The sequence below is a fragment of the Narcine bancroftii genome, chromosome 4, assembly GCF_036971445.1.
Source record: "Narcine bancroftii isolate sNarBan1 chromosome 4, sNarBan1.hap1, whole genome shotgun sequence".
Lineage (NCBI taxonomy): Eukaryota > Metazoa > Chordata > Chondrichthyes > Torpediniformes > Narcinidae > Narcine > Narcine bancroftii.
This window is the reverse complement of record NC_091472.1, coordinates 287,307,338-287,332,731: the sequence shown is the minus strand read 5'-3', so window position 1 is coordinate 287,332,731 and position 25,394 is coordinate 287,307,338. Positions and strand designations below refer to the sequence as shown.

The window sequence follows — 25,394 nt, the reverse complement described above, 5'->3', positions numbered from 1 at the left end:
AAATTGTGTTACACCAGAGGAGATGGTGTTCCACTACAAGAGAAAATTCTTCATAATGAATGCAACATGCACTTGATATTGAAAGACTCCATTCTAAGGCTTTCAGATTTGCCTAACGTTCGTCAGTTCAGCACTGCACTCAATATTGGAGAATAGATGGTGGAGTGAATTCTGAAACAGCAGTTGGACTAAATGCAGGGCAAAAACGGCTTGCTTTAAAAAGCTATTATAAAGAACCAAATGATAATGACATATTGAGACAAACTCTCAGTAAGTTCTTTTTTGAATATTTACTTGATGTTTTGAACAATGATTTCAAGCAAAACCATGAGAAAAATGGGAGTTTGGAATTTATAGATGGCACTTTGAACATAACCAAGGCTTAGCAAGATAAAAGAATGAGTAATGACAGATGCATATTTGTAATACTGCTCCCTTTCATGTTGCTGCATGTTTACAATTTGAGAGAAGTGATTGAATTTAATGGATTAGAAACATTAAAGAAAATGGAAGTAATGGGTTTTCTACAATCAATCAGTCATTCATAGGGTGAGCACCTCTCAGGAAGTAATGGTCAGAATATAATCACAGACTCATTTAAGGATGCATAGTATGCACATTATTTACTATTACACGCTATTATTAATGGGAAAAAAAATTCAAGGGTGGAGACCAGTAAATTCCCAACCAGTAATGTCTGGTGTCAACCAACTGAGAAATTAACATTAATCTTAAAGATACATGGTGCAAACATAAGAAAGCAACTTTGTGGAAAAAGAGACGATATTTATATATTAAAAAAAAAAGGAAGAAATTGAAGCATCAAATAATATCTGTAGATTCCTGTGGGGGATGCAGACCCCTGTTGGGTACATTTCCTCAGAGTTCATGGCCTTCAACTTACGTGCACTTTGTAATGTTTGCTTCAAAGTAACACGTTCCTTCATTCCAACATTTGCAAGCGGGCGGCATGGTTTGCTCTGGTTCAATAGCTGCAGAGAAGCAAAACATTGTGAATAAATCCATCTGATGCACCATCAATCACTCAGGAGACTATTGTGGAGAAACCAATAGGTTTTAATTCACTTGACAACACAGCATATTCCTCCTGATCGGTTGTCCTGCACTGGAGATGGAGGGAACTGTGGGACAGTCACCTTTACACAGGAGCCGGTGGGGTGGGGCCAAAGGGACAACCAGCCAATAGGTATGCTCGACTGGATAATTATACATTACAGTAGTTTACCACATACACCCCTTTTTTTTTTAAAAAGATGAGTCCCACGGGGTGAAGTTTACAATTTGAAAGTCACAAGTTCAGCCTATCTGGTCGATTGCTGGGACTATCGTAGAACCAGTTGCAGCTGCGGTACAGCAGCAGGGTCCTGGATGGTCTTGGGCGCCTGTTCGTATTCATCAGTATTGAGCTGGTGGGTGGGCGCCGTGGCTTGTGTATCCTCCCTCAGGGCGAAGGCAGGATACCAGAGATTGGGTGCATCGTGTGCTTTTAATGGTGATGAGGGTGTGGGGTGATTAGCATGGTGTCCAGGGCCCCTGAGGGAGCCAAGACCCTGATGGAAGCGTCCTTGTGTTCATCCGAATATGCCATGTAGGCATACTGGGGGTTGGCATGGAGGAGGTGCACCCTTTCGACCAATGGGTCAGACTTATGGTTCCTCACATGCCCCCGGAACAGGATGGGCCCTGGAGATGACAGCCACACCGGTAGCGTGGTCCTGTCGCAGATTTTCTGGGAAAGGAAAATGTGTTCATGTGGTGTAGTGTTAGTGGTGGCACACAGCAGGGTCCTGGTAAAGTGGAGGGCCTCCAGGAGAACCTCCTGCCAGCGGGAGACTGGGAGGCCTTTGGACCCCAAAGCCAGGAGGACTGCTTTCCTGACCATAGCATTCTCCCTCTCCATTTGCTCGTTACCCTGTGGGTTGTAACTAGTGGTCCTGCTCGTGGCAATGCCTCTAGCCAACAGGTACTGGTGCAGCTTGTCCCTCATAAAGGAAGGCCCCTAGTCACTGGATATAACTGGGGAAGCCAAATAGAGTGAAGAGGTTGTGACTGTGACAGCAAACATGTTCAAGCAGAAGATGGCAACTGAAAACCAAGAGTATTTGTCGATGATGTTAAGGAAATATGTTACGGTCGGTGAAGGGCAGGGGTCCTTTAAAGTTGACACTGAGTTGCTTGAAGGGGCAAGTGGCTTTAATAAGTTGTGCCCTGTACAGCCAGTACAAGTGTGGCTTGCACTCAGCACAGACCCTGAAGTTCTTTGTCAAGGTCCTGATCTCGTCAATGGAGTATGGCAAGTTGCGTGCTTTGACAAAGTGAAAGAACAAGGTGACTCTGGGGTGACGGAGATCATTACGGAGGTTTTGCAGTTGGTTGATTTGGGCGCTGGAAGAAGTCCCACGGGACAGGATGTATAGTGGCTTGTTAAATTTCCATGGCTGGTACAGGATGTCATAGTTATAGGTGGATAATTCTATTCTCGACCATAGTATTTTATCGTTTTTGATTTTGCCCCACTGTTGATTGTTGAACATGATCGCGATCAGTCAGCAAGGTGAATCTCTTACCAGCTGGGTAATGGTGCCAGAGCTGCAGTGCCTTGAGCTGCTTTTTCAACTGAGGAGTGTCGAATTTTGGGGCCCTGCAGGGTGTGTGAAAATAAACGTGATGGGCCTGCCAGCATGATTAAGGGTGGCTGCCAGGGTGAAGTCTGATGCATTGCTTTCCACCTGAAATTGGGTGGATTCATCTGCAGCATGCTTCGTGGCTTTAGTGATGTTAGACTTGATGCGGTTGAAGGCTGCACAAGCCTCTTCCACCAGAGAGAAGGACGTAGATTTGTTAAGAGGGCAGGCCTTTTCCACATAATTGGGAATCCACTGAGCATAATAGGAGAAAAATTCAAGGCACCTCTTCAGGGCCTTGAAGCTGTGTGGGACGGGAAGCTCCAAGAGTGGTTACATGTGGTCTGGGTCCAGGCCAATGATGCCATTCTCCATGACACAGCCAAGGATGGCCAGGCAAGTTGTGTGGAACACGCCCTTGGCCTTCTTGTATGTCAGATTAAGGAGCTTGGCTGACTCGAGAAATCTCCGGAGATTGGCATCGTGGCTGCAGATGGTGATGTTGTCAAGATATGGGAAAGTGGCCCAAATCTCATTCTGATCCACCATATGGTCAATCTCCCACTGGAAGATTGAGATGCCATTTGTGATACCAAGGGGGACCCGTAGGAAGTGGTAGAAGCAGCCATCCGCCACAAACGCTGTATACTGGCGGTCCCCTGGGCGGATTAGTGGCTGATGATAGGCCGACCTTAGGTCAAAGGTTGAAAAGACCTGATACTGGGTAATGTGGTTGACAATGTCGGTGATTCGTGGAAGAGGGTATGTGTCCAGTTGGATATATCTATTGATGGTCTGACTGTAGTCGATGACCATTCTATTCTTTTCCCCGTTCCACGCTACCATTACCTGCGCTCTCCAAGGGCTATTGCTTGCTTCAATAACCCCTTCCTTAAGTAAGGGCTGTACCTCCATCCGGATGAAGGCCCTCTCCCCGGCAATGTACTGTCTACTTTTAGTGGCAATGGGTTTGCAGTCGGGGGTGAGGTTGGCGAATAGTGACAGAAGGGGAACTTTAAGTGGTTGATGGACGTATCAGCGGGGATTTGGCTATCAAATTGCGGATTACGAACAGTAAGAGATGGATGGGCCCATTGTCACATTTTTAAGGTGACATTGAAAATCAAGTCCCAATAGAACAGCAGTGAAGAGCTGTGACATTATCATCAGTCTAAACTTGTTATATACAGTACCCAGCACCATTAATGTCATAATACAGAAACCCCGAAAGTCCACTGTATACAACTTGGATGCCAAGGAGACCTTCTGGTTCACCGGCAGTATTGTGAGGGAGAGGCTCCGCACCATGTCCGGATGTATAAAACTCTCTGTGCTCCTGCTATAGAACAAGCAACTCGTCACATGGCCGTTTACCTTGATGGCCATCATCGATCTGGCGGGTCCTGGTTGAGGGTGATGGAGGCTAGAGTCGGGTCGTTGCACATCGCTGCAAAAGTTGACGGCATCCAAAATGGCGCTCCCAGGGTCTGCACGCGGTTTTGCAGGATCCAGAAGATGACATCCAAGATGGCAGCCTCCACGGCCCACATGTGGTGCAGCTGGACCTGAAGATGGCATCAAAGATGGTGGCCCCCATGGATCACACATGGACCTGCTGGCCCCAAGTGACGGCAGTGTTGCAGAAGATGGCCTCCACAATCGGCACGTGGTACTGGTAGGAAGGGGTTTGGACTTCCACACTTTATTTTCTTGTAGAAAAGTGCTTTGACAATAAATACCACTTTATTAGTGTGGTTTGATAATCTAAACAGATGCTGGTTTGTGATGCTCAAACAGACTTTGATCAGAGCTAATGAGTAATAGGTCCTAATTTAGGAAACAACTTCCCCTTTCTTTTGTAGATTTCACATTTTCTGGGAGGAAGATTCTGAAATGAAGATTCTCTTCCCCTCCACAACTTACTGAAGGCCAGACAGTGACATCCTGTTGCTCAGGCAGATTCTTGTTGAACTTACAGTAGAACGCAAGGGATGAGCTGCAGATATTTAGGGTCATCAGCTTGGAGTTCCAGAAAAGTGATATCTTGGCAAAATAGCACTCTCTTCCTGATCATCTTATTCCCATTGATAAATTAATAATCAATTTGTTCAAAGATTAAGAGCAGGTAAACTCTAACTTTTAAGTAATTTTTATGCCCATTAAAGCAAACAAAAGGGAAGAGCATTGAAGAATAGAACACTGAGGTTTGTTCTAAGTTACTTCTTCACTGAAGTCACAGCTGCCAAGCTATTCCTTCACATGTTCAGAAGAAGTTTGCTGTGACAAATCTGAGGAACATTGGCTTTGCCATAGGCATACGACAGGGGGGTGGGGGGTGGGGGGGAGGGGGCAACGGCCCTCCTAAATTTAGACAAAGAAGTGGGGGAGTGGGGGTTAAGTAAAAGGATTGACTAAATACACATACCTGCATCACATTCAGAATGACTGCCATCTTGGAAGTGACTGCCTTGAGGGCAAGCACAAGTGTAACCTCCCGGTCTAAGCAAACACAGATGACTGCACACATCCTTGCAAGGAGTAGGTTCTGAAAGAAAAATTTAAAAAAAACAACTGTATTCCATCATCTTGAAAAGATAGTTTGTATTTAGTTCAAAATAACAAACAATTGTGAAAGCAGTTTGAGACGCAGGGAAAATAGTAGACAATTCACACAAATAGAAGGGGGATTTTTACGAAGCTAACAAAGTTGCAATAAAAGAGGAGGGATGTAAAGGAGTCTAAAGGTCTAGTAAGAAAGGTAAGTGGGTGTGATAGTACAGATCTATCACCAATGTACATAGTGTATATAGTTACTGTATCTAGACTGTGCTTACAGCGATTGGCTGAGAGCTAAGCCACACCTATTGTTTGGGCCTTAAAGGGGTGTGTCCCTAGCCAGGTCGGATCATTCCGGACTGGTCGGCCACCTGTGAAGAGCTCCGGTCTTTTGCTAATAAAAGCCTTGGTTTGGATCAACAAGTCTTTGGTTCTTTCGACGAGCTCTACAGTGGGTATGGTCTAAATGGCAGGAACTTCATAGCCAACCACTCCTCAGTTCAATAAAGAAAGACAGAAAAGGGAAAACAAAAAAAAACCCTGACATCAGAACAGTGCAGGATGCACCTTAGCAGTTAAGGCAGCAAGAAACGTGTAAGGTAGAAAGGGGCAATATCATGAAGAGGTTGAAAGGAAGAGTAAGAATAATGAGGCAAACTCAATAAGCAGGAAGTTCATAGCTTTGGCAAGGTGATTTATGCTAAAAACAACCACGTCTGATCTGAGACACACAGGAAACTGGAGATGCAAGAATCTGGTGCAGCAATCTGCTGGAGGAACTCAGCACGATGTCATTAGACCTGCTGAGACATTGTCAGAGTCATACACCATGGAAACAGACCCCACCTCCCAACTTGCCCACGATGTCCAAAATGTCCCACCTGCATTTATTTGGCCCATATCTAAACCTATCTTATCCATGTATCCATCTCAAAATGTGGCAATTGTAACTACCTCAACCACCTCCTCTGGCACCCTGTTCCATCACCCTCTATGTAAAAAAAAGTTACCCCTCAAATTCCTATAAAATTTCTCCCCCCTCACCTTAAACCTATGTTCTCTGGTTACCAATTTTCGTACTCTAGGCAAAAGACTGTGCGTTTACTAAATCTTTTCCTCTTTTGATTTTGTACACCTCTGGGAGATCAGTCTTCATCTTCCAAGCCCCCGAGTCCAGGTAGCACTTTTGTACATATTCCCTATACCCTTACCAGCTTGACCACATCTTTCTGATTGAATTCTAACAAAACTGATCATGATATCCAAATGGAGCCTCACCAAAGTTACATAAAACTACAACATGACCTCCAAACTTCTATATTCAGAACTCTAGCTGTTCTTAACATTTGTCTGAAGACCAATGTGCCAAAATCATTTTTGACCACGCCTTCTACCTGTGATACCACTTTCAAGGCACTATGTACTTGCACTCCTGATCCCTCTGCCCTACCGTACTCCTCAGATCAATACCATTCACTACTTAGTCCTACATGTTAGATTTCCAAAATGCAACACTGTGGCGGCACACATCCTCATGGTGAACCGGCTCCGCTTGTATCGCCATGTGGCGGGACAGCCATGGGGAAATGGTGTCGTCAGAGGTTTCTCTCTGACTCCAGCGTCCCTTCCAGCGCGCACCCTGGGCAGTGATTATGATGTCACAATGTACCAGGTGACTGAGCTCATGCTGCCCTTATAAGGATGTGCTGAATTTGAATAAAAACGGTCGTTAACGACCCTCAACGTGGTGGCTTCCACCGCTCACACCGCCACAGCACCACATTTCTCTGCTTTAAATTCCTCTTCCCACCCACCTAACTGATCAAAATCCTGCTGTAATCTTTGGAACCGCCTTCAAACTCAACTATACCAGACCCATGCCTATCATCCTGATTATCATCCCAAGCATGTTTTCATCTAAATCACCAATATAAATGAAGAACAACAATAGCTTCTGCAATGGGCCTCTAGTCTGAAAAAACAATCTTCCACCATTACCCTCTGCTTTCCATTAAGCCAATTCTCTATTCATTCTACTATCTCTACTTCGAAACCCTGCAATCTAATCTTTCAGAGCAAGCTACTGTGCAGAACTTTATTGGATGCCTTGGTGAAATCCACATATACAATATCCACAGCTCTGCCCTCATTTACCTTTTGGTCACATCTTCAAATAACTCAATTACGAGAGATTTGTGAGACAGGATCTTTCACTTACAAATCCCTGCAAACTATCCCTATTTAACCCTTGACTCTCTAAGTGCATGTATATCTTCCCCCTCAGAATACTCTCCAGTGAACTACAACCAGGGCTATAGTTCACAGGCTTTTCCTTGAATAAAGGCGTAACATTTACCACCTTCAGTCTTCTGGCACCTCACTTGCACAAAAAGACAACTCAAAATCTCCACCAAGGCACCTGCAATTTCATCTCTAGCTTCCCATGGTGTCCTTGTATATCTGATCATGTCCCAGAGATTGTGTACCAACATACATATCAGGATGAAGAGCACCTCCTCATCCATAACCCTGACTGTTCTCAAGACACTACAATTGACTGCCCCAATGCCCCCAGTCCTCAGGTCTTCTTCCACAGCAAAACAAAAAAGTCCAAATTGAGGACCTTTCCCATCTGTGTCTCCACAGATTTGACTGCATTGATTCCTGAGGGGTCCTTTTTTTCCATTTTGTGTACTTAAAAAATTATCTGGAATTATCCCCAATATTATCTGTCAGAGCTATCTCTGTCCCTTTTTTAACTTTCTGATTTCCTTTCCCAAAACTCCTTCAGGTATACACTTGATCCCAGCTGTTTAGAACTGCCCCATATCTCCTTCTTATCCTGACCAGAGCCTAAATTTCCCTCATCATCCAAGCTTTCCCATGCTTGCTTGTCTGATCCTTCACTTCAAAATGAATATGCACGTCTTGGACTCCTGTCAACACACTTTGAATAACATTCCATTTTCCTAACGTTCTTCTTCCTTCAAACAACCGGTTCCAATCAAGTTGATCTGGATCTCATCTTCTACCATCAAAGCAAGCCTTGCCCAAATTCTAAATTTTAACTCATGGTCCTTCTCAGTTTCTCTCCATAACTATCTTAAACATAATTCTTAAACCTAATAGCAGAATGGTCTCTGGTCCCCAAAGGCTCACTTATGAACACTTCATCCACCTGCTCTTCCCAATTTTCAAGACTAGATCAAACATTGACCTCTGCCTTGTGGCAACCTCTACATATTGGCAGAAGAAACTTTCCTGAACACATCGGACAAATTTCACCCTGTCAATATTTGGAAAGTTAAAATGCCTTTCTATGACAACTTTATTTGACCTACATCTGACAGCAACCTTTGGCATATAGTTCCTCTAATTCTTGTACATTCATAACAAGGTGATCATGCTTTTCTTGCTCCTCAGCTCCATCCATAAAACTTTACTAACTGATCCATCTGCAATGTCACCTCTGACCACTGCCAAGACATCCTCCTTAACCAATTGCAGAAAACTCCTTCCTCTTTAACCCTGACCTCTGTCCCTCTTGAAGCACCTGTACCCCAGAATGTTGAGCTATCAGTCCTGCCCCTCTCTCAACTAGATTTCTGTAATGGCTACCTCGTCCTAGTCACACATGTTAATCCATGCCCATGTTCATTTGCCTTACCTGACAAGCCTCTAGCATTAAAATAGATGCAATATAAACCAATAGTCCTTTATCCTTCCCACCAATCTTTCTTTCATCACCCTTGCATACCAACCTCTACTGTCCAAATTTTTCTTTATACTAATCACATCTCTTTATTTAATTCAAATTTAAACAAGGCAGAATCTTATACAACATAAAAGAGAACATTTTAATATACTATCATAATATAAGGACATAATTGGCTAATTAACATTTATTACTATAAATGAAGGCTGCAGTGTTGCTGCAGTCAGTATTTTTTTTAGAATACTATGCAATTGATCTTTATGATTGGAAACGGACATATGTTTTACGTCGTGCAGTAGTGTTTGACTAATTACAAACTGCAAGGGTTTCTCTTTACCCTTTATACTGACAAAGGAATAATAAACTTTAAGTACAGTTGCTGTCATTTTGAACATTTTGTATTTATGATTATAATTGGGCAATTAAATCATATTAATACACTCTCAACATCCTAACATTGGTAGAACTTTAAAAGAGGAAAATACATGCAGAGTATTATACTTGTGGACTATCAGTGGCTGTACCTAGTCCTGGATAAAAAAATTGTACCTGAGTGATTATAACGATTCTCCTGATAAATTCGAACTTGGGTTAGCCATGGATTTACTGTCATTATCTTAACCTTCTGACCATTTCCAAATTTATCTTGCTTCCATACTTCACCATTCCCCTTCGACGTCCAATACAAATGATTTTCAAAAACATCCAGACTAAATGGGTTTCCTAGGTCTGATGGAAAAAAAAAGAACAATATGTTAACTTTGTTTTGTAAAAGTTCTTTTTAAAAGGTAAAGTTAAAAGTTCCATTATTGTCACATAATACTACATTTGGAATGTAACACACATGAAATTCTTTAACTTTTATCTACCGTAAGGCAGACAGAGAGTCGCCACTTTGTCCAACACCCCTCAAAAAGTACCAGCACTCCCGAAAATAAAAGGTGGCTTGAATTTTATTCAAAGGATGAAAGTGTCAACATCTGATTTTGGATGCTTCTAAGGCTAGAAATTCTTTATTTCCAATTTATGTGCTATTTCAATTATGATTTACAGTTACAATGTAGTGCCTTGTGTAGGGCCTGCAACATTTAGTGGTGGTTATGGTTCTACATACATCATACATATAACTGGTGATACACAGCATATACAGCGATGAGGCCAATACTCATTTAATGCCCAACACTTTCAGTTATATAACAAAGTCATAATATGCCACACACAAGAAGTATATGTTGAACAGCAAAAAGCAAAAGACATTCAAAGGGATTCTTAATTGCTTCTAAGTCTAAGGGGAAAAGTATGGTGGAGATTTCATAAGTATTAGCTAGGTTGAGCTAAATAAGAAAATCTGCAGATGTTGAGGGGGGGTGGTCAAGTGCAATATATAAATGTGCTGGAGAAACTCAGCAGGTCACACAATGTCCACAGGAAGTAGAAGGTAACCAACTTTTCAGGCCTGAGCCCTTGGTTAGGAATCAGGAAAAAAGGTAGACACCAGAATAAAAAGGTGAGGAGAGGAGGGAGGAAGGGGGAAGCAAGAGGTAGTATTTGGATACAGGTGTCGTAGAAGAGAAAGATTGGTAAAACTTGATAGAGGGAGATGCCAGAGGGCTCCGATAGGAGAAGGAAGGGAAGGCATTGGGGAGCTCGAGGAAACTACAGATGGAGGAACAAGGAAAGATAAAGTCCAGGGGTTAACTGAAATTGGAGGCCAATATTAATGTCGTCTAGTTGGAGACCTCCGAGACAGGTGGATTTGACTTGGCAGTCCTCAAGACCATGGACAGACATGCCTGTGACAATGGTGTGTAGAATTAAAATAACGGCCACTGAGAAGTCCTTGTTGATGCAGAGGATAGAGTGAATGTGCTCAACAAAGCGATCTCTCAGGCTGCATTCAGTCTCTCTGATGTAGAGGAGGCCTTATCAGGAGCACCAGATGCAGTAAATGTCCCCTACAGATTCACATGAAACGTTGCTTAATATGGGGCTCTGAATATTGACAACAATTCACTTTGGTGACAGTGAAGACACTGTCCATTATTACCCACCAATTTGATGTTATCTGCAAACTTACTAATCAGTATTCTCCTTCAAATCATTAATAATATGCTGAACAAGAAAGGCCTGCAGGCCTCCACTAGTTATAGATCTCCAATCTGAAATAAGACGGCTGAAAATGGAGGCTAGTTCCTAGCTCTAACATTAGGTTTTGTACTTTGGTCCTGGAAGTAGCTGTAGATATACAAGCTTAGCCTTGTTCTCTAGAATGTATCAAAATGCATGAATAACACAGGAATTCCAACCAGCATTGTCAATACTCCTAATTGCTAATCTGCATGCTATGAAGAATTAACCAGCCTCAATGGCAGGACCTTACATTCCATAGTTTCTTTAACCATATAGATAGGGTGGGGCCAGGTCTAACCTGTTGACAGTTGTTCGAACAGATTCCCCAGTGCATGTGCTTGGAAATTGATCTAATTTGTCTTCCCTCTGGGAGTAGCTCAATATTAGACTGCTTTCTTGAAAAATGATTTAGCAGCAGATAACAACATCAGAACATTTTGTGTTTAATGTAAATCCTTGAAAATATAAGGAATTACACAGGCAACTTCTGATGCTTCCCCAAAAATTGACTATAATTTTTATTATTGTATACATTTTTATATAGTCAGATATTACTGCAGTACTGAGAAAATTATTGCTTCACATTAAGTATCTATGACATGACAAAATATTTAAATTATTTTAACTGCAGCTTGTCTCAAGATGTTGGGCGACATGGTTAGCATAGCGTTTAGCACAATTCTATTACAGTGCCCATAATATGTCTATATTTAATTAAAATTTTAAAAACGTTCATAGCAGATTTAGTTATTTACTTAGGGTTTCGAGTTATAGAACCATAGAACGCTACATCTCGAAAACTGGCCATTTGGGCCTTCTAGTCTGTGCCAATTACCATTCCGCTAGTCCCATTGATCTGCCCCCATTCCATAACCCTCCAGACCTTTCCCATCTATGCATCCATCCAATATATTCTTAACACTCAAGATCAAGCTCGCATTCACCACACCAGATGGCAGCCCATTCCACACTCATTTCTCTGCGTGAAGAACTTTCCCCTAATATTCCCCCTAAACCTTTCCCCTTTCATCTTAAAACCATGATCTCTCATATTTATCTCCCCCAATCTTAGTAGAAAGAGCCTACTCGCATCCACTCTGTCTATACCTCTCATAATCTTTTAAACCTCTATCAAATCTCCCCTCATTCTTTTTCTCTCCAAGGAATAACCTGTTTAATTTTTCCCTGTAACTCAATCCCTGAAGACCCAGCAACATCCCAGTAAATCTTCTCTGCACTCTTTCAACCTTTCTGATATCCTTCCTGTAGTTAGATGACCAGAAGTGCACACAATATTCCAAATTCAGCCACACATTTCTGTGATTAAAAATGATAAATAATTGCAAAGTCCATAAAAGTGTCTTTACGTGAGCCTCACCTCCATTAATGACCAGTATTCTGTCAGTCCCATCAAACTTCATCGATTCTATACTGTTCTCTTTGGAGTCACTCCAATAGATTCTGTCACCATTTAGATAATCTATAGTGAGGCCTGTAGGCCAGCCCAGGTCTCTATCAACCAACAACTGACGGTGTTGTCCATCCATCCAGGCACATTCTATTTTGGGATTCTTGCCCCAGTCTGTCCAGTAAAACAGCCTGAAATAAAGGTTAAAAGCAGTACACAGAAATTAATAATATCATTTGAAGGTCTGTTTGCATATCTAGACATTTCTGTTTTAATATAGGCTGTATTAAAAATGCATTATTTTGAAGGATGGATGGTGCAATATTTTTGCCTTTCCAATAACTTCTTAAGACTTCCTTCATATTTCCAAAGAACCTCCAACATAAAAGAAGTGAAAATTAGTTGCATCAGAGTCAGGCTCTTTCATTTGCATTCCATTAGTTGAGACCTGCCTCACTGGGATGCATCTAGGTTATTTGTTTTTCCCATGGACTTTAAACAACCATGAAGGCTATTGGTGACAAGGAACCCTGTTGAAAAGGACCTCATTCTATTCAGTATAATGTGGTGATACAGAGTTAAATTATTGTATATTAAATAGCCTTGATACCCTGAGTTCCTATCTTACCACAGTGTCTCTAAAATGGAAATGTAAATTAATTTTTTTTTAAAAAGCTGATCATTAGTAATGATGACCAAAAAATTGTTTGAATGTTGCAAAGTCCCATCTGGTTCACTAATGTCCTGAATTCCATTCTGGTTCTGATCCTATATGGGAATACTTCCATCCTGTTTTACCCCTTTGTTACTGACCTTTATAGGGGTGGAAGATATCGCAACTCTCAATGCATGTTCCTTGTCTTAGCCTAATGGGATTGACAAAGGCCAACGTTCAGGATATCGACAAAATTCAGCTGAAGTTCAGAAATCCGTGAAGAGGGTTTTTTCCTGCTCTTCCCTTTCCTGTTTATCATCAAGTCATGAACAATTGCCAGTAGCTGTTGATTTTGCTGTTGCAATTCCTCAACATTATGATAGGTCACCAGATGCTGAGAAGTCACTTCAGAGGACCTGCTTATGTCAGCAGAACTAACTTTATCTTCTCGTAAAATATGATTTCCTCGTGCATCTTCCTAGTTCCATCAAAAGCACCCTATTCTGCTGTGAAAGATATGACACTTGCATTTTGTGTCTCTGATTTTCCCTGTTGAGTAAATTCACATCATCAGTGCATTTTTGTAAATGGCGAATTTCCTTCAAGGCATCTTCTAATTTAGATAAGAGATTTGCTACAGATTTTTGCACACGCTCATATTCTTCATAGTAGCCCTTCAGAAACAGAGCTTTCATCACCTCTTCTTTCACAATTTCATTCAAATATTTATTCATTCTTTTATTTTCCTGTTTTGCTAATAGCAATTGATCTTGGGCGTCAACATTTCCATTGTACAATCTGTGAGCTTCATTCCAGGCTTCACATTCTTGGCCACAGCTGCCAGTTCCTCTTCTGATAGTGTGGTGGCTCCTTTAAGCTTTGTAGTTGAAAGAAGGTGGTTTGCATTTTCCAATTCCTTATCAAGAAGAGACTCTTCAAGTTGTTTTTTTAAAAAAAGAGTTCATATTCTTGTATCGATATATTCTTATCCTCTAATGCAGCAATTCTTTCTTTTAGATGTACTGAAGTGACTCATTCGAGTCAAGCTGAGTCTCTAAATATCTCAAACGTTCTTCTATGCTGTTATGCTGCTCTTCAACCTTTGTCAGAGCTGCAGCTTCTACTTCTGGTCACATTTCTACTCCCTTCATTGTTTGCAGCAGTTTCTGTTCAGCAAGTTCCAGATGTTCCTGTAACTGTCTATTTTTGTCTTCTACCTGCTGTAAGAAGGCATCCTTATTTGCCAACTCATTTTCCAGTTTGTCATTCATGTCAATGTAATGAGGATGGTTCTCTCTGTACATTCTCCAGTGTAGTTATCCTTTCTTCCATGAGTGATGTGTGCTTATCTTCAGTCTGTGAAGGCATTATAAAAACTCCTTTCACCAGATCACGCTCTTCACTCACACCTAATATTGGCTGTACTTGCTTTTCTACAATCATTAGCTGTGATCTAAGATGTCGTCTTTAGGGTTTGAAGATCACCATACAGCCCCCTTTTACTAGAATGCTCTTTTCAGTGTAGCCTGCCACTTTTAATTTCACAGGATAAATCTTGCTCCTTACACTGAGCCTCTTGTAATTGTCCATAGATAACAGATGTACCTGGGCTCCGGTGTCGATCTTAAATGGAATTACTGTCTCATTCAGTCACTGGAACAATTCATTCTGTTTTGCAAGAAGCAGTGTGCAGTAAATCCATGAAGAATTCCTTCTTTCTCTTAGTATCCTCTGCTTTGCAACACTTTGCAAAATGATTCTTCTTCCCACATTTATAGCAGGACTTTCTGTAGGCATGACACATCTTTGGAATATGTCTACTCCTGCATTTGCTGTTTGAGATTTGTTGTTGCTTTGGGAAACTCCTGGTGCTCTGTTTATGTTTTCATTCCGCGCACTGTTGTGTCCATCTTGTGCAGCTCCTTAGTTTGTGCTCATGTAGTCTCTGCTGCCCTACACACATTCACAGCCTTTCCAGAGTCAAATTTTTTTCACGCAATGATCTTTCTCAAAGTCCATTATCTGGGATTCCACAAATTATTCTGTCTCTAATGAGTGAGTTTTTCGAATTTCCAAATTCATAGGACTTACTCAGTGTGTGAAGCTCAGCTAAGTATTGGTCAAAGCTCATACCTTGTTTCTGGACACAGGAGAAAAACCTGAATATCTCAAATGTGACGTTTTTACTTAGATCAAAATACTCTTTGAGAAAGACCAATGTGAAAACTGCCTCATCAATTTGAAAACTTTTATAGATGTCCAAGGCACCTTTACCCATCACATGCAGAAACATAGACACTTTCCGTTTTGCATCAGTCTCTCCCATTCCACCAGCTTCTAAATAAAAGTTGAATCACTGTTTGAAGCATTTCCAATTATCTGATAGATTGCCTGTAAACTGTATCGTCTGGGAGGACTTAACTCATCCATGTTTACAAACTATTGCCTTCTCTTACTCATTCAGACACTTCTGACACCATGTCATGCCTGTTCTTTCAAGAAGAACAACTTTATGAATGTTTAACACTTATCCGACTTTCTTTTCCTTGAGCTGTTTCAACTGACTTCCAATGACCAACCCCATCATATGTCACCTCTGGTTCCTGCCCAACTGCATGATGGTAAACGTAGTTCTATTTACACACATACTAACCATCTCATGCAAAGAACTCAGCAAGGTGTCAAATTAATTTGTGCGCTTGTCCACAAATCAGGTTAAGCCACCAATTTCATGAAAGTAACACTCATCAAATCTAAAACAGTCATCCAAACAAGAATTAAGATATTTGAATGAAGCCAGTATGTAAAATTTAAATGAATGCCTTAATTCTATCAATTTTCAACATTTTTCAGGGAGAAACACTTTTTCATAAAAATTACAATGTGTGTATGTCAGAAAAAAATATTTATTTCTAAAATACACAAGTAAACTGTCTGCAAAACTGACTTGGAAATTTGCTTACCCAAGTTTAGGATTTACAGAAATGGCAGCCGGCTGGTCTAGTTGAGAGGAAATCAGCCATTTCCTGTATCTACCATCCAGCTTTGCCACCTCAATTCTGCTTGTGCCAGAGTCAGTCCAATAAACATGCCTTTAAAAACAGAAATCATCAGCTCAGTACTCAACGGAGGACAAGTAGGGTTGAATCTGTTGAACTTATTCTAACTTGTTTTTTTAAAACTTGTTCTAACATTCTTCCAACTGCTCCTCATTAAAATTAGAATAACAAAGTCACAAACATTAACACATCAAATAAATAAGATTGCACCATCTTCAGTGTTATTTTCTCCTCTGATATATACGTGGAACTAGGTGTCATGTCCAATATTAATGAAGAAAAACATTGGAGCAATATGTCCCAATGTTTGCTTACCTTACTTTGTTCCTGTGCAGCAAAACAAATCGACTTTGATCTCTCTTAAGCTTGTTTTAAAGCACTGGCAGTTGTATTAAACTGAAGTTGTATATTGACAAAGTAAAAATTAAATTTCAAATATTCCAAGTCATACAGCAAATGTAAAGAATGAGAGAACAGAGAATATTGAAGAGAATAGCACAGAATCAAATTTTTCAGACCACATGTCTGCACCAAATACGACGCCCAAGTTGGACAAAAACTCTGCTGCTTGCATATGATGAGAATCCCTCTGCTCTCTCCATATTTACGTGTCTATTTAACCCCGCCATCTATGGGCCAGCCAGTCCAATTCCAAACTATATGTTCACCATGAATTCCATACAGCCGTACCTTCTGGATTAGCCTACCATGAGAGACTTTGCCAAATGCCTTACCAGAGTCCAAGTAGACAACATCCATTGGCCTATCCTCATTAACCACCTTCTTTACTTCCTCAAAAAACTAACTCGAATTTTTCAGACATAATCTCCCCAGCACAAAGACTGTCCCCAAATAAGATCAAGCTTTTCCAAATGTGTGTAAATCCTATCCCTTTCCAATACTTTCACCACCACTGATGCAAGGCTCATTGGCCTACAATATGGGTGGCCAACCTTTCAATTTTTAATTTAGACATACAGCACGGTAACAGGCCATTTCAGCCCACAGGTCCGTTCTGCCCAATTAACCTAAACCTCTGGTATGTACTTGTGGACCAAAATGGCCTGAAACTGTGCTGTATATCTAAATTAAAAGTTAAAGCTTGGCCACCATTGGCCTACAATTTCTTGGATTATCCCCATTTCCTATCTGGAGAGGATAAACTATTGTGTGGAGGATAAATTTCATGCAAAGATAATGGAAATATGAAATCTGCCAGTTTGGTTCTTTCTCATCACAAACAAGTTTGAATAGCAGTGACTGTGAGCAATAACTTATGGGAACTTTGAATCAATCAATACATCCTAATCCATAAAGAATAAGATGCCCAATCTGTAAACTGGGACAAATATTATCCATCATGGTTCAGATTTTGGAGAGTTGCAGGGAGGAGAAGGGGTTGTAAAATAAAGTATCTGCTTCTCAGTCTTGCCAAAGGACTTCAGCTGAGACTGGAAACAAAAGAGATCCAGTAATGTTGATACATTACATTTCCGGAATAATTTTCAGTATTAAAATCAAACCACAACATCTTATTTAGGGTTTTAGATTTTTGTTTCTTACTTTCCAACCCAGTCCACGGCAATGCCATCAGGTGTCACTATATATTTCAGACTTAAGTCCACTGCTACTGTCGGATTGCTTCCCTTGTCATCAAATCTAGTGAGAAATGCCCGTTTTATGGAACCAGGATTTGAGCCATGTCCCAGGACTGTCCAGTACACAACACCTGCAGAGAGAAAGAGGTTTATATAACATCTTGTATCCTCCAAGTGTGCTGGATTTCCTTCCTTCATGAACTTGTTCAATATCTTGTGCACTCCATTCTATTCTTCAGGAAAAGTTGTTCCTTCAAGATGACAACATTCTTCACACTGTAGTTGAAGTTGAAATAATAAAATTCCTTGCCATGTATACATGTATTTCACAAACAGCTGAGGGAAGTCTCCATGTTAATTTCATATTTAAAATAAATATATATCTCGAGTATATACGTGTGTGTGTGTGTGTGTGTGTGTGTGTGTGTAATATAGGAGAGAGTCTATATATTTTATATATATCTCTTAGTTCTGAAAATAAGCAAAAGTACAAAAAAACCCGAATGATTTAGGATTAATGGTTCAAAATGCCTTAAAACTCAGCAGGGTCACCAACAAGCTGTGAAGTGTAATTTGACAAATTGTTTTCAGTATACTTTTCATTTTTTTTGAGACAAATTTGATGGGGCAGATTTAACTTCCTTCATTGACATATTCTTATTTATTAATGGCAGAGGTCGACAGCATCGAGTCCACGCTGCTGAAGATCCAGCTGCGCTGGATGGGTCACGTCTCCAGAATGGAGGACCATCGCCTTCCCAAGATCGTGTTATATGGCGAGCTCTCCACTGGCCACCGTGACAGAGGTGCACCAAAGAAAAGGTACAAGGACTGCCTAAAGAAATCTCTTGGTGCCTGCCACATTGACCACCGCCAGTGGGCTGATAACGCCTCAAACCGTGCATCTTGGCGCCTCACAGTTTGGCGGGCAGCAACCTCCTTTGAAGAAGACCGCAGAGCCCACCTCACTGACAAAAGGCAAAGGAGGAAAAACCCAACACCCAACCCCAACCAACCAATTTTCCCTTGCAACCGCTACAATCGTGTCTGCCTGTCCCGCATCGGACTTGTCAGCCACAAACGAGCCTGCAGCTGACGTGGACTTTTTTACCCCCTCCATAAATCTTCGTCCGCGAAGCCAAGCCAAAGAAGAATGGAATCCCAATCAAACATAATCTTTAGGAAAAATTTTAGAAGTTGGAAATTTGATATCTGCTGGAGTTATCTACATTCACAGCTTGGTGAAGGAACTAGACACTTGAAGAATCAAGACTACCGTAGATTTACTGATACATTGAAGATGCATAATCTTTTCTAGCGATGAGAGGAAGGAACCTGCAATCAACATGAAGAAAGCATGACTAGAATTGGCTGCAGACATCAGTAACATGCTAAGGATCAAAGAGGAATGTTGGGTGTACGTTAGTGGATCTAACAAAGATAGTTAGATTGCAACATCCATATTACTGCTGGAAAAAGTAACATGCTGTTATGAAAAGACTGTCTGGACAATAGGAAACAAAATGGGTCTTTTATCTGGTTGGCAAGTGGTGCACTTTTTGGATCAGTATCAAGGCGTCAACTTTTTTTTGAATGTATATAAGGGACTTGAATGAAGTTATCAAAGGCATGGCTGCTCAATTTGTTGAAGAGATAAAACAGGCAGGGGAACAAGTAACAGCCCCCAATGGATCATTTCCAGTGCTGTACTGTTCTATATGATGAGCACAGAAAGATGGTCACAAAAGAGATATAGATAAGTGATGAATGTGTAATATGGGAAGATGTGTAATTGTTCATTTTGATAAGAAGGATAAAAATAAGTATATTTAGCTCAATGGTAAGAGATTGCAGAGCTTTGAGAAGCAGAATGATCTGGATGTCTTAAGGTATGACTCACAAAAGACTGTTAGCAGATATAGTAATTTATTAGGAAACTCAATAAAAATACCATTGCTTATTGCTGGGAGTTAGTTAAAAAGTTGAGAGGTTATACTACAGTTATAAAATCAATCATACCTGAAAGACTAAACCATATTTAAGGAAGGCTGTTAATGTGTTGCAATGAATTTAGACAATGCTTATTGGACAGATAACAAGAATAGAAGGATTGTCCAATGAAAAAATTAGGACAAGTTTGGCTTGAAGTTGCTTTACACTAGAAGAATGAAATGTAACATTATTAAACATACAAGATCCCTGAGGGGTTTGTGCAGAGGGATATGGAGAGGTTGATTTTGTGGGAGAATCTAGGTCATTCTTTAAAAATGAGCAGTTGCCCATTTAAGGAAGGGATGTGGTTTGTGAATTTTTGGAACTCTCTTTCTCAAAGGATAATGGAGGCAGGGACTTTAAATATTCTCAGGACAATGAGTTTGGACAATCCAAGTGGTGGCAGGTTACTCGAGGAGGCAAGAATGTCGAGTGAGGCTCAAATCAGATTAACCATGATCTTATGTGCCAATGCAGGTTCAAGAGGGCTTAATGTCAATCCAAATTTATCCTTTAATTAATTAAATGATCAATCAACCTCTCATCTGGGGGTTTCCTGATAACTACCTGACTCATTCAAGTTATACAAGGAAGTTCACAGCTTTGCATGGCATGGACTCAGAGTCAAACAAGCTCGGAAATGGGCTCTTCATCCCTGAACAGACCACCAACCACTTATTTATACTAATCCTACATTAATCTCATGTTTTTCTAACACATTCCAATCAACTTCATGTAGATTATTGACCTACACTCTAGGGGCAATTTACAGTGGTCAATTAACATACTAACCCGTATGTCTTTGGGATTTGTGGGAAAAACTAGAGCACTTGAGGGAACCTTTATCTAAAACTGATCAATAGTTTTAGTAGATTTAAACACGAAACGCTGAAATCCATTCCTCTCTGGAGTTAAAATTCACTTAATTTTCCCAAGGAAGAGATAATGGAAATTTTACAAGGATACTTAATACTAATATTCACAGGTTTTTAATCATTGCAAAGTATCACCTGGTGTGAGGTATTCTCTAACATATTGGAAACAAATTTTAACAATGTTTACATACTGAGATCTGGATCTTCTGAATCCCAAATATAGTCAATAGCTCTGATGTTCTCTTCATGATCAATGTAGTCGGTGTATTGTTCAAGTGTGGTACTGTATCGTCGAATTCGTACGCTATCTGGCAAAAGCAAGATCGGAGGATTCCCTGAAATTTAACAGGTGAAATTAATAACAATTTTGTCATAAAATCATCCTCATGAGCATGTCATCAGTGTACGAGTACAAACTCCACAAGGCTTGGCTGACTACTCTAGTACTTCCATACATCTTTCTCTTCTTTCAGTCAAAATGAAGGATTGCCACTGGAATCTCCAAGGCTGCTAGAAAATCCAACTCTGGGAAAATAATTCATTCAGAACAAATGTAAACGTCAGCAAGATATAGACAAATCATTGTGAAACAAAGCAGGACAAAATCTGACCTTTGAAACCTGGACAATACACAAATCTACTGGAGAAACTCAGCAGGTCACACACAGCATTCAAGGAAGTAAAGGGCAACCAATGTTTCGTGGGCCCTTCGTCAGGTCTATTATGGCCATAAGATATATAAGCAGAAGTTGACCATCGGCAGATTAAGTCCGCTATGCCATTCCATTATAAACTGATCCATTCTCCCACTCAGCCCCACACCCCTGATCTTACTCATAACCTTTGATACTCTATTTAGATACCTATCAATTTCTGCCTTAAATACACCCAATGTCTTCACCTCCACAGCCACCTGTGGTAGCAAATTCTAGAGATTCTCTGCTCTCTGGCAAATGAAATTCCTCTGCCTTTCTGTTTTAAAAGGGTGCCCTTCAATCCTGAAATTATGGCTTCTTGTCCTAGACACCCTTACCATGGTAAACAACTGCCACATCTACTTGGTCCAGGCCTTTTAACTTTCAGAATATTTCTACAAGGTTCCCCCCTCATTCTTCTGAACGCCAAGGAGTACAGTCCAAGAGCAGTCAAGCGTTCCTCATATGCTGATCCCTTCATTCCAGGAATCATTCTTGTGAATCTTTTCTGAACCTTCTCCAATGGTAGCACATCCTTTCTTCAATAAGGAGCTCAATAATGTATCCCATACTCCATGAAGCCTCATCAGTACCTTATAAAGCATCAACATCACCCTGCTTTTATATTCTACTCCTTTAGATATGAATGCCAACATTGCAGTCACCTTCAACATAGAGGTCAACATTTAGTGTCTTCTGCATAAAGACTCTCAAGTCAGTTTGTACTTCTGAATTTTCTCCTCATCCAACACCTTCCACCCCATTGGCCCTACCCCTGCCTGGTCTTCACCAATCCCTCTGTCCCTCACCCTTCCCCTTTCAGAGTCAGAAAGCTTTGCCCTCTCCTTCATCCCCCTTCACCTACTCCTCATCAAGTTCTGTACACACCATGGCGCTGAGCTCTTCTTCCATCAGCTCCATCTCCAAGCCCACTTTTACAACCAGGATTCATCATACCCCACTACAGATCCCTTCACCTGCTCTAAACCTTCTTCGTCCTCCTGAACACCTCATTCCTGCTTTTTGCTTGCTCTGGACCTTGATATTTCCAACCTCTGCCAAGACATCAGCCATATCGACTTCATTACTCACCTCACTCATTCCAATCTCACTCCCTCGGAACGCTTAGCTCTCCACTCTCTCCGCATTAATCCCAACCTCACCATCAAATCTGCATGCAAAGGTGGTGTTATTGTGGCCTGGCATACTGACCTCTATCTGGCCAAAGCCAGATGACCACTCTCTTATTTACCCCTTCAACAGGACCCCACCAAAACCTATCAAACCACAGTATCGCGCACTCTGAACTTGTCACTTCTGGTCATCTTCCTCACCTTTAACGGCCTCCAATCTCATTGTTTTCCAAAGCCACACTGTCCATCTCTACCTCCTACCCAGGATCAACAAATCCAATTGCCCCGGCAGATCCATCATTTCCATGTGCTCCTGCCCCACTGAATTGGTAGTTGCTTACCTCCACTCCATTTTCTCACCCTTAGTCCAGTCCTTCCCCACCTTCATCTGGGATACTGCACACATCCTCCACAAATTCAACAACTTCCAATTCCCTGAACTCAACTACCTCATCTTTACCACAGACATCTAATATCTACACACCTTCATTCCAAAGGCCTCATAGCCCTTTGTAACTTTTTTGACAACAGACCAAACCAGTCCCCCCCCCACCAACATTCTTCCTTGTCTAGCAGAGCTTTCCCTTACCCTCAGTTACTTCTCATTTGACTCATCCTACATCTCCCTCACCACCATTTGGGGCACCAAACAGTCCTTCCAAGCAAAGCAACACTTTGCTTGTGAATCTGCAGGGGTCATCTACTGCATCCGGTGCTCCTGTTGTGGTCTACTCTACATCGGAGAGACTGGCCACATACTGTGAGATCACTTTGTTGAGCAACTTGGTTCTGTCTGCCACAATAGTGTGGATCTCCCTATGGCCACCTATTTCAATTCCTCACTCCAATCCCTTGCTGTCCATGATCTCATGCACTGCTAGACTGAGACCACCTGCAATTTGGAGGTACAAAACCTCATATTCTGACTGGGTACCCTCCAACCAGATGGCATTAACATTGACTTTTCTAGTTTCTGTTAGAACCCCATCCCCCATTTTTCCTCATGTCTCCTTTCCTCCTGCTCTCTATCTTCTCTCTTTTCACTCTGTCTCCTTTCACAAAGCCAAAATCAATTCTCATCTTTCCTCTCTCCTGTCTTCTTATCATATCCAATTCACACCTTTTGTCTGTTGGGCTGTACTCTTGCCCCCCCCCTCCCCCATTCTTCCCCCTTTTCTTCCACAGCCTTTTTTTTCTCATACCTTGAAGGAGGGCTCAGGCCCGAAATATCAGTAACATATCTTTACCTCCCATAGATGCTGTGAGATTGGCTGAGTTCCTCCAGTATGTTTTGATGTCAATCACAGCATCTACAGACTTTTGTGTAACACTGCCCTTTTATTCCTTCTACCAAAGCGCATGACCATAGTTTCCAACATTGCATTTCATTTGTCACCTCTTTGCTCATTCTCCTAATGTATCCAAGTCTCTCTGCAGCCTTTCCATTTCCTTCTCACTACTTGCCCCTCCACACCTCTCTTTGTCATTATTTATTATATTATTTGCCCGATACCCAGGTCTGAAACATTAGTTGCATCCTATGGATGCTGCATGAGATGCTGAATTTCTCTAGCACATATGTTCAATGCACTCGACCCCAACATCTGCACACTTTCTTGTTTATCCCTCAAACCTGCAGTTGAAATTATTTTGGCACAACTATATATGAATTGTCCTGCCTCGAGTCCACTGTCAGCCAGAAAGTTTGTGCCAATCTGTAAGCAGTGAATTTTTTGTATATTTTATTTAATATTAGATACATCCAGTAACTACAGATATCAAAAAAGGAACAAATTGATTACATACATGATGTTTTTCACCCCACCTCCGAAAACCCCTCCCTCCCTCCCACCCAATCTCCCCCTCAAAAAAAATACATAAATTAAAAATAAAAACTTTACAGGAATATAAAAAAAGAGAAAAAAGAAAGTAATCTTTGGATTGCAGAGAGGGATATTGTCCAGTACAACCCATCTATCCTAACATAAACATACAGAAGAGAATTTTGCAGGGGCTAGAGGGATAAGAAGAATACCGCTACAATTTAATTGCATTATTTGAGTGTACGGGCGCCAAATTTATAAAAACAGAGTATTTATTTCCTAAATTACAAGTCATCTTTTCTAATGGAATGCAACTTTGAATTTCACCATGCCGCCTTGGCAGAGTTAAAGATGTATCTAATTACAATACATTTTCACCTGAGGGATAACTTAGTAGAGGCCTTTAAAACTGATGGAATTGTTTCTGAGAGAATGTTTTCCATTGACCTCAATCGGAAGCCATCAAATTAGACAGTTAATAAGAAATACAACAGAGAATTCAGAAGTACTTTCTTGAACAAAAAGGTGGTGAGAACATGGAATTTACTCTCCTAGCATAGATTCAGTTCAAGGGGAGACTGGACAATCATATGACGGTCAAAAATAATATTAATATATTTAGCTGAGGTAAGATGTAAAGAATTCCTGTGGGGCATGTGACAGTACAGATTCTATCACCAATGTGTATATGTACATATGTACCGATGGTAGTGTAGGATGACTGTGATTGGCTGAGAGTGTAGCCACACCTACTGGCAGGTCTTAAAGGATTACTCCTAGCCAGACCAGGTCATTCTGGACTGGCCGACGTACTTGTGAAATGCTCCAGTCTTTTAGTTAATAAAAGCCTTGGTTTGGATCAACAAGTCTTTGGTTCTTTCGACGCACATTACAGGGCACAAGTGGAGAATGGACTGGTTGAATTGAATAGTCTGCTTCTGCTCCATTTAAGCAGGGACACGACTGGTCAGTACTTGGAAGGGAGACCACCTAGGAACACCAGGTGCTGTAGGTTTCTGTGAAGGGTGGTGGACAAAGTGGTGACTCTCTGTCTGCCTTATGTTAGACAAACCTAAAAGGATTTCATGTAGTATTATGTGACAATAATGG

The 25,394-nt window shown here is 41.1% G+C and overlaps 1 protein-coding gene across 1 annotated transcript in view; it reads right to left on the bottom strand.

The window, feature by feature from the left end:
• The window catches only part of lrp2a (low density lipoprotein receptor-related protein 2a), a 246,552-nt gene that overhangs the window by 17,692 nt on the left and 203,466 nt on the right, over window positions 1–25,394 (bottom strand). The window contains exons 66-72 of the mRNA XM_069936227.1: window positions 20,825–20,968; window positions 17,732–17,897; window positions 16,073–16,201; window positions 12,425–12,645; window positions 9,466–9,645; window positions 5,071–5,190; window positions 905–992 (exon numbers count right to left, since the gene is read on the bottom strand). Coding sequence (XP_069792328.1) covers window positions 905–992; window positions 5,071–5,190; window positions 9,466–9,645; window positions 12,425–12,645; window positions 16,073–16,201; window positions 17,732–17,897; window positions 20,825–20,968 — 1,048 coding nt within the window. The remainder of the gene's footprint in view (window positions 1–904; window positions 993–5,070; window positions 5,191–9,465; window positions 9,646–12,424; window positions 12,646–16,072; window positions 16,202–17,731; window positions 17,898–20,824; window positions 20,969–25,394) is intronic.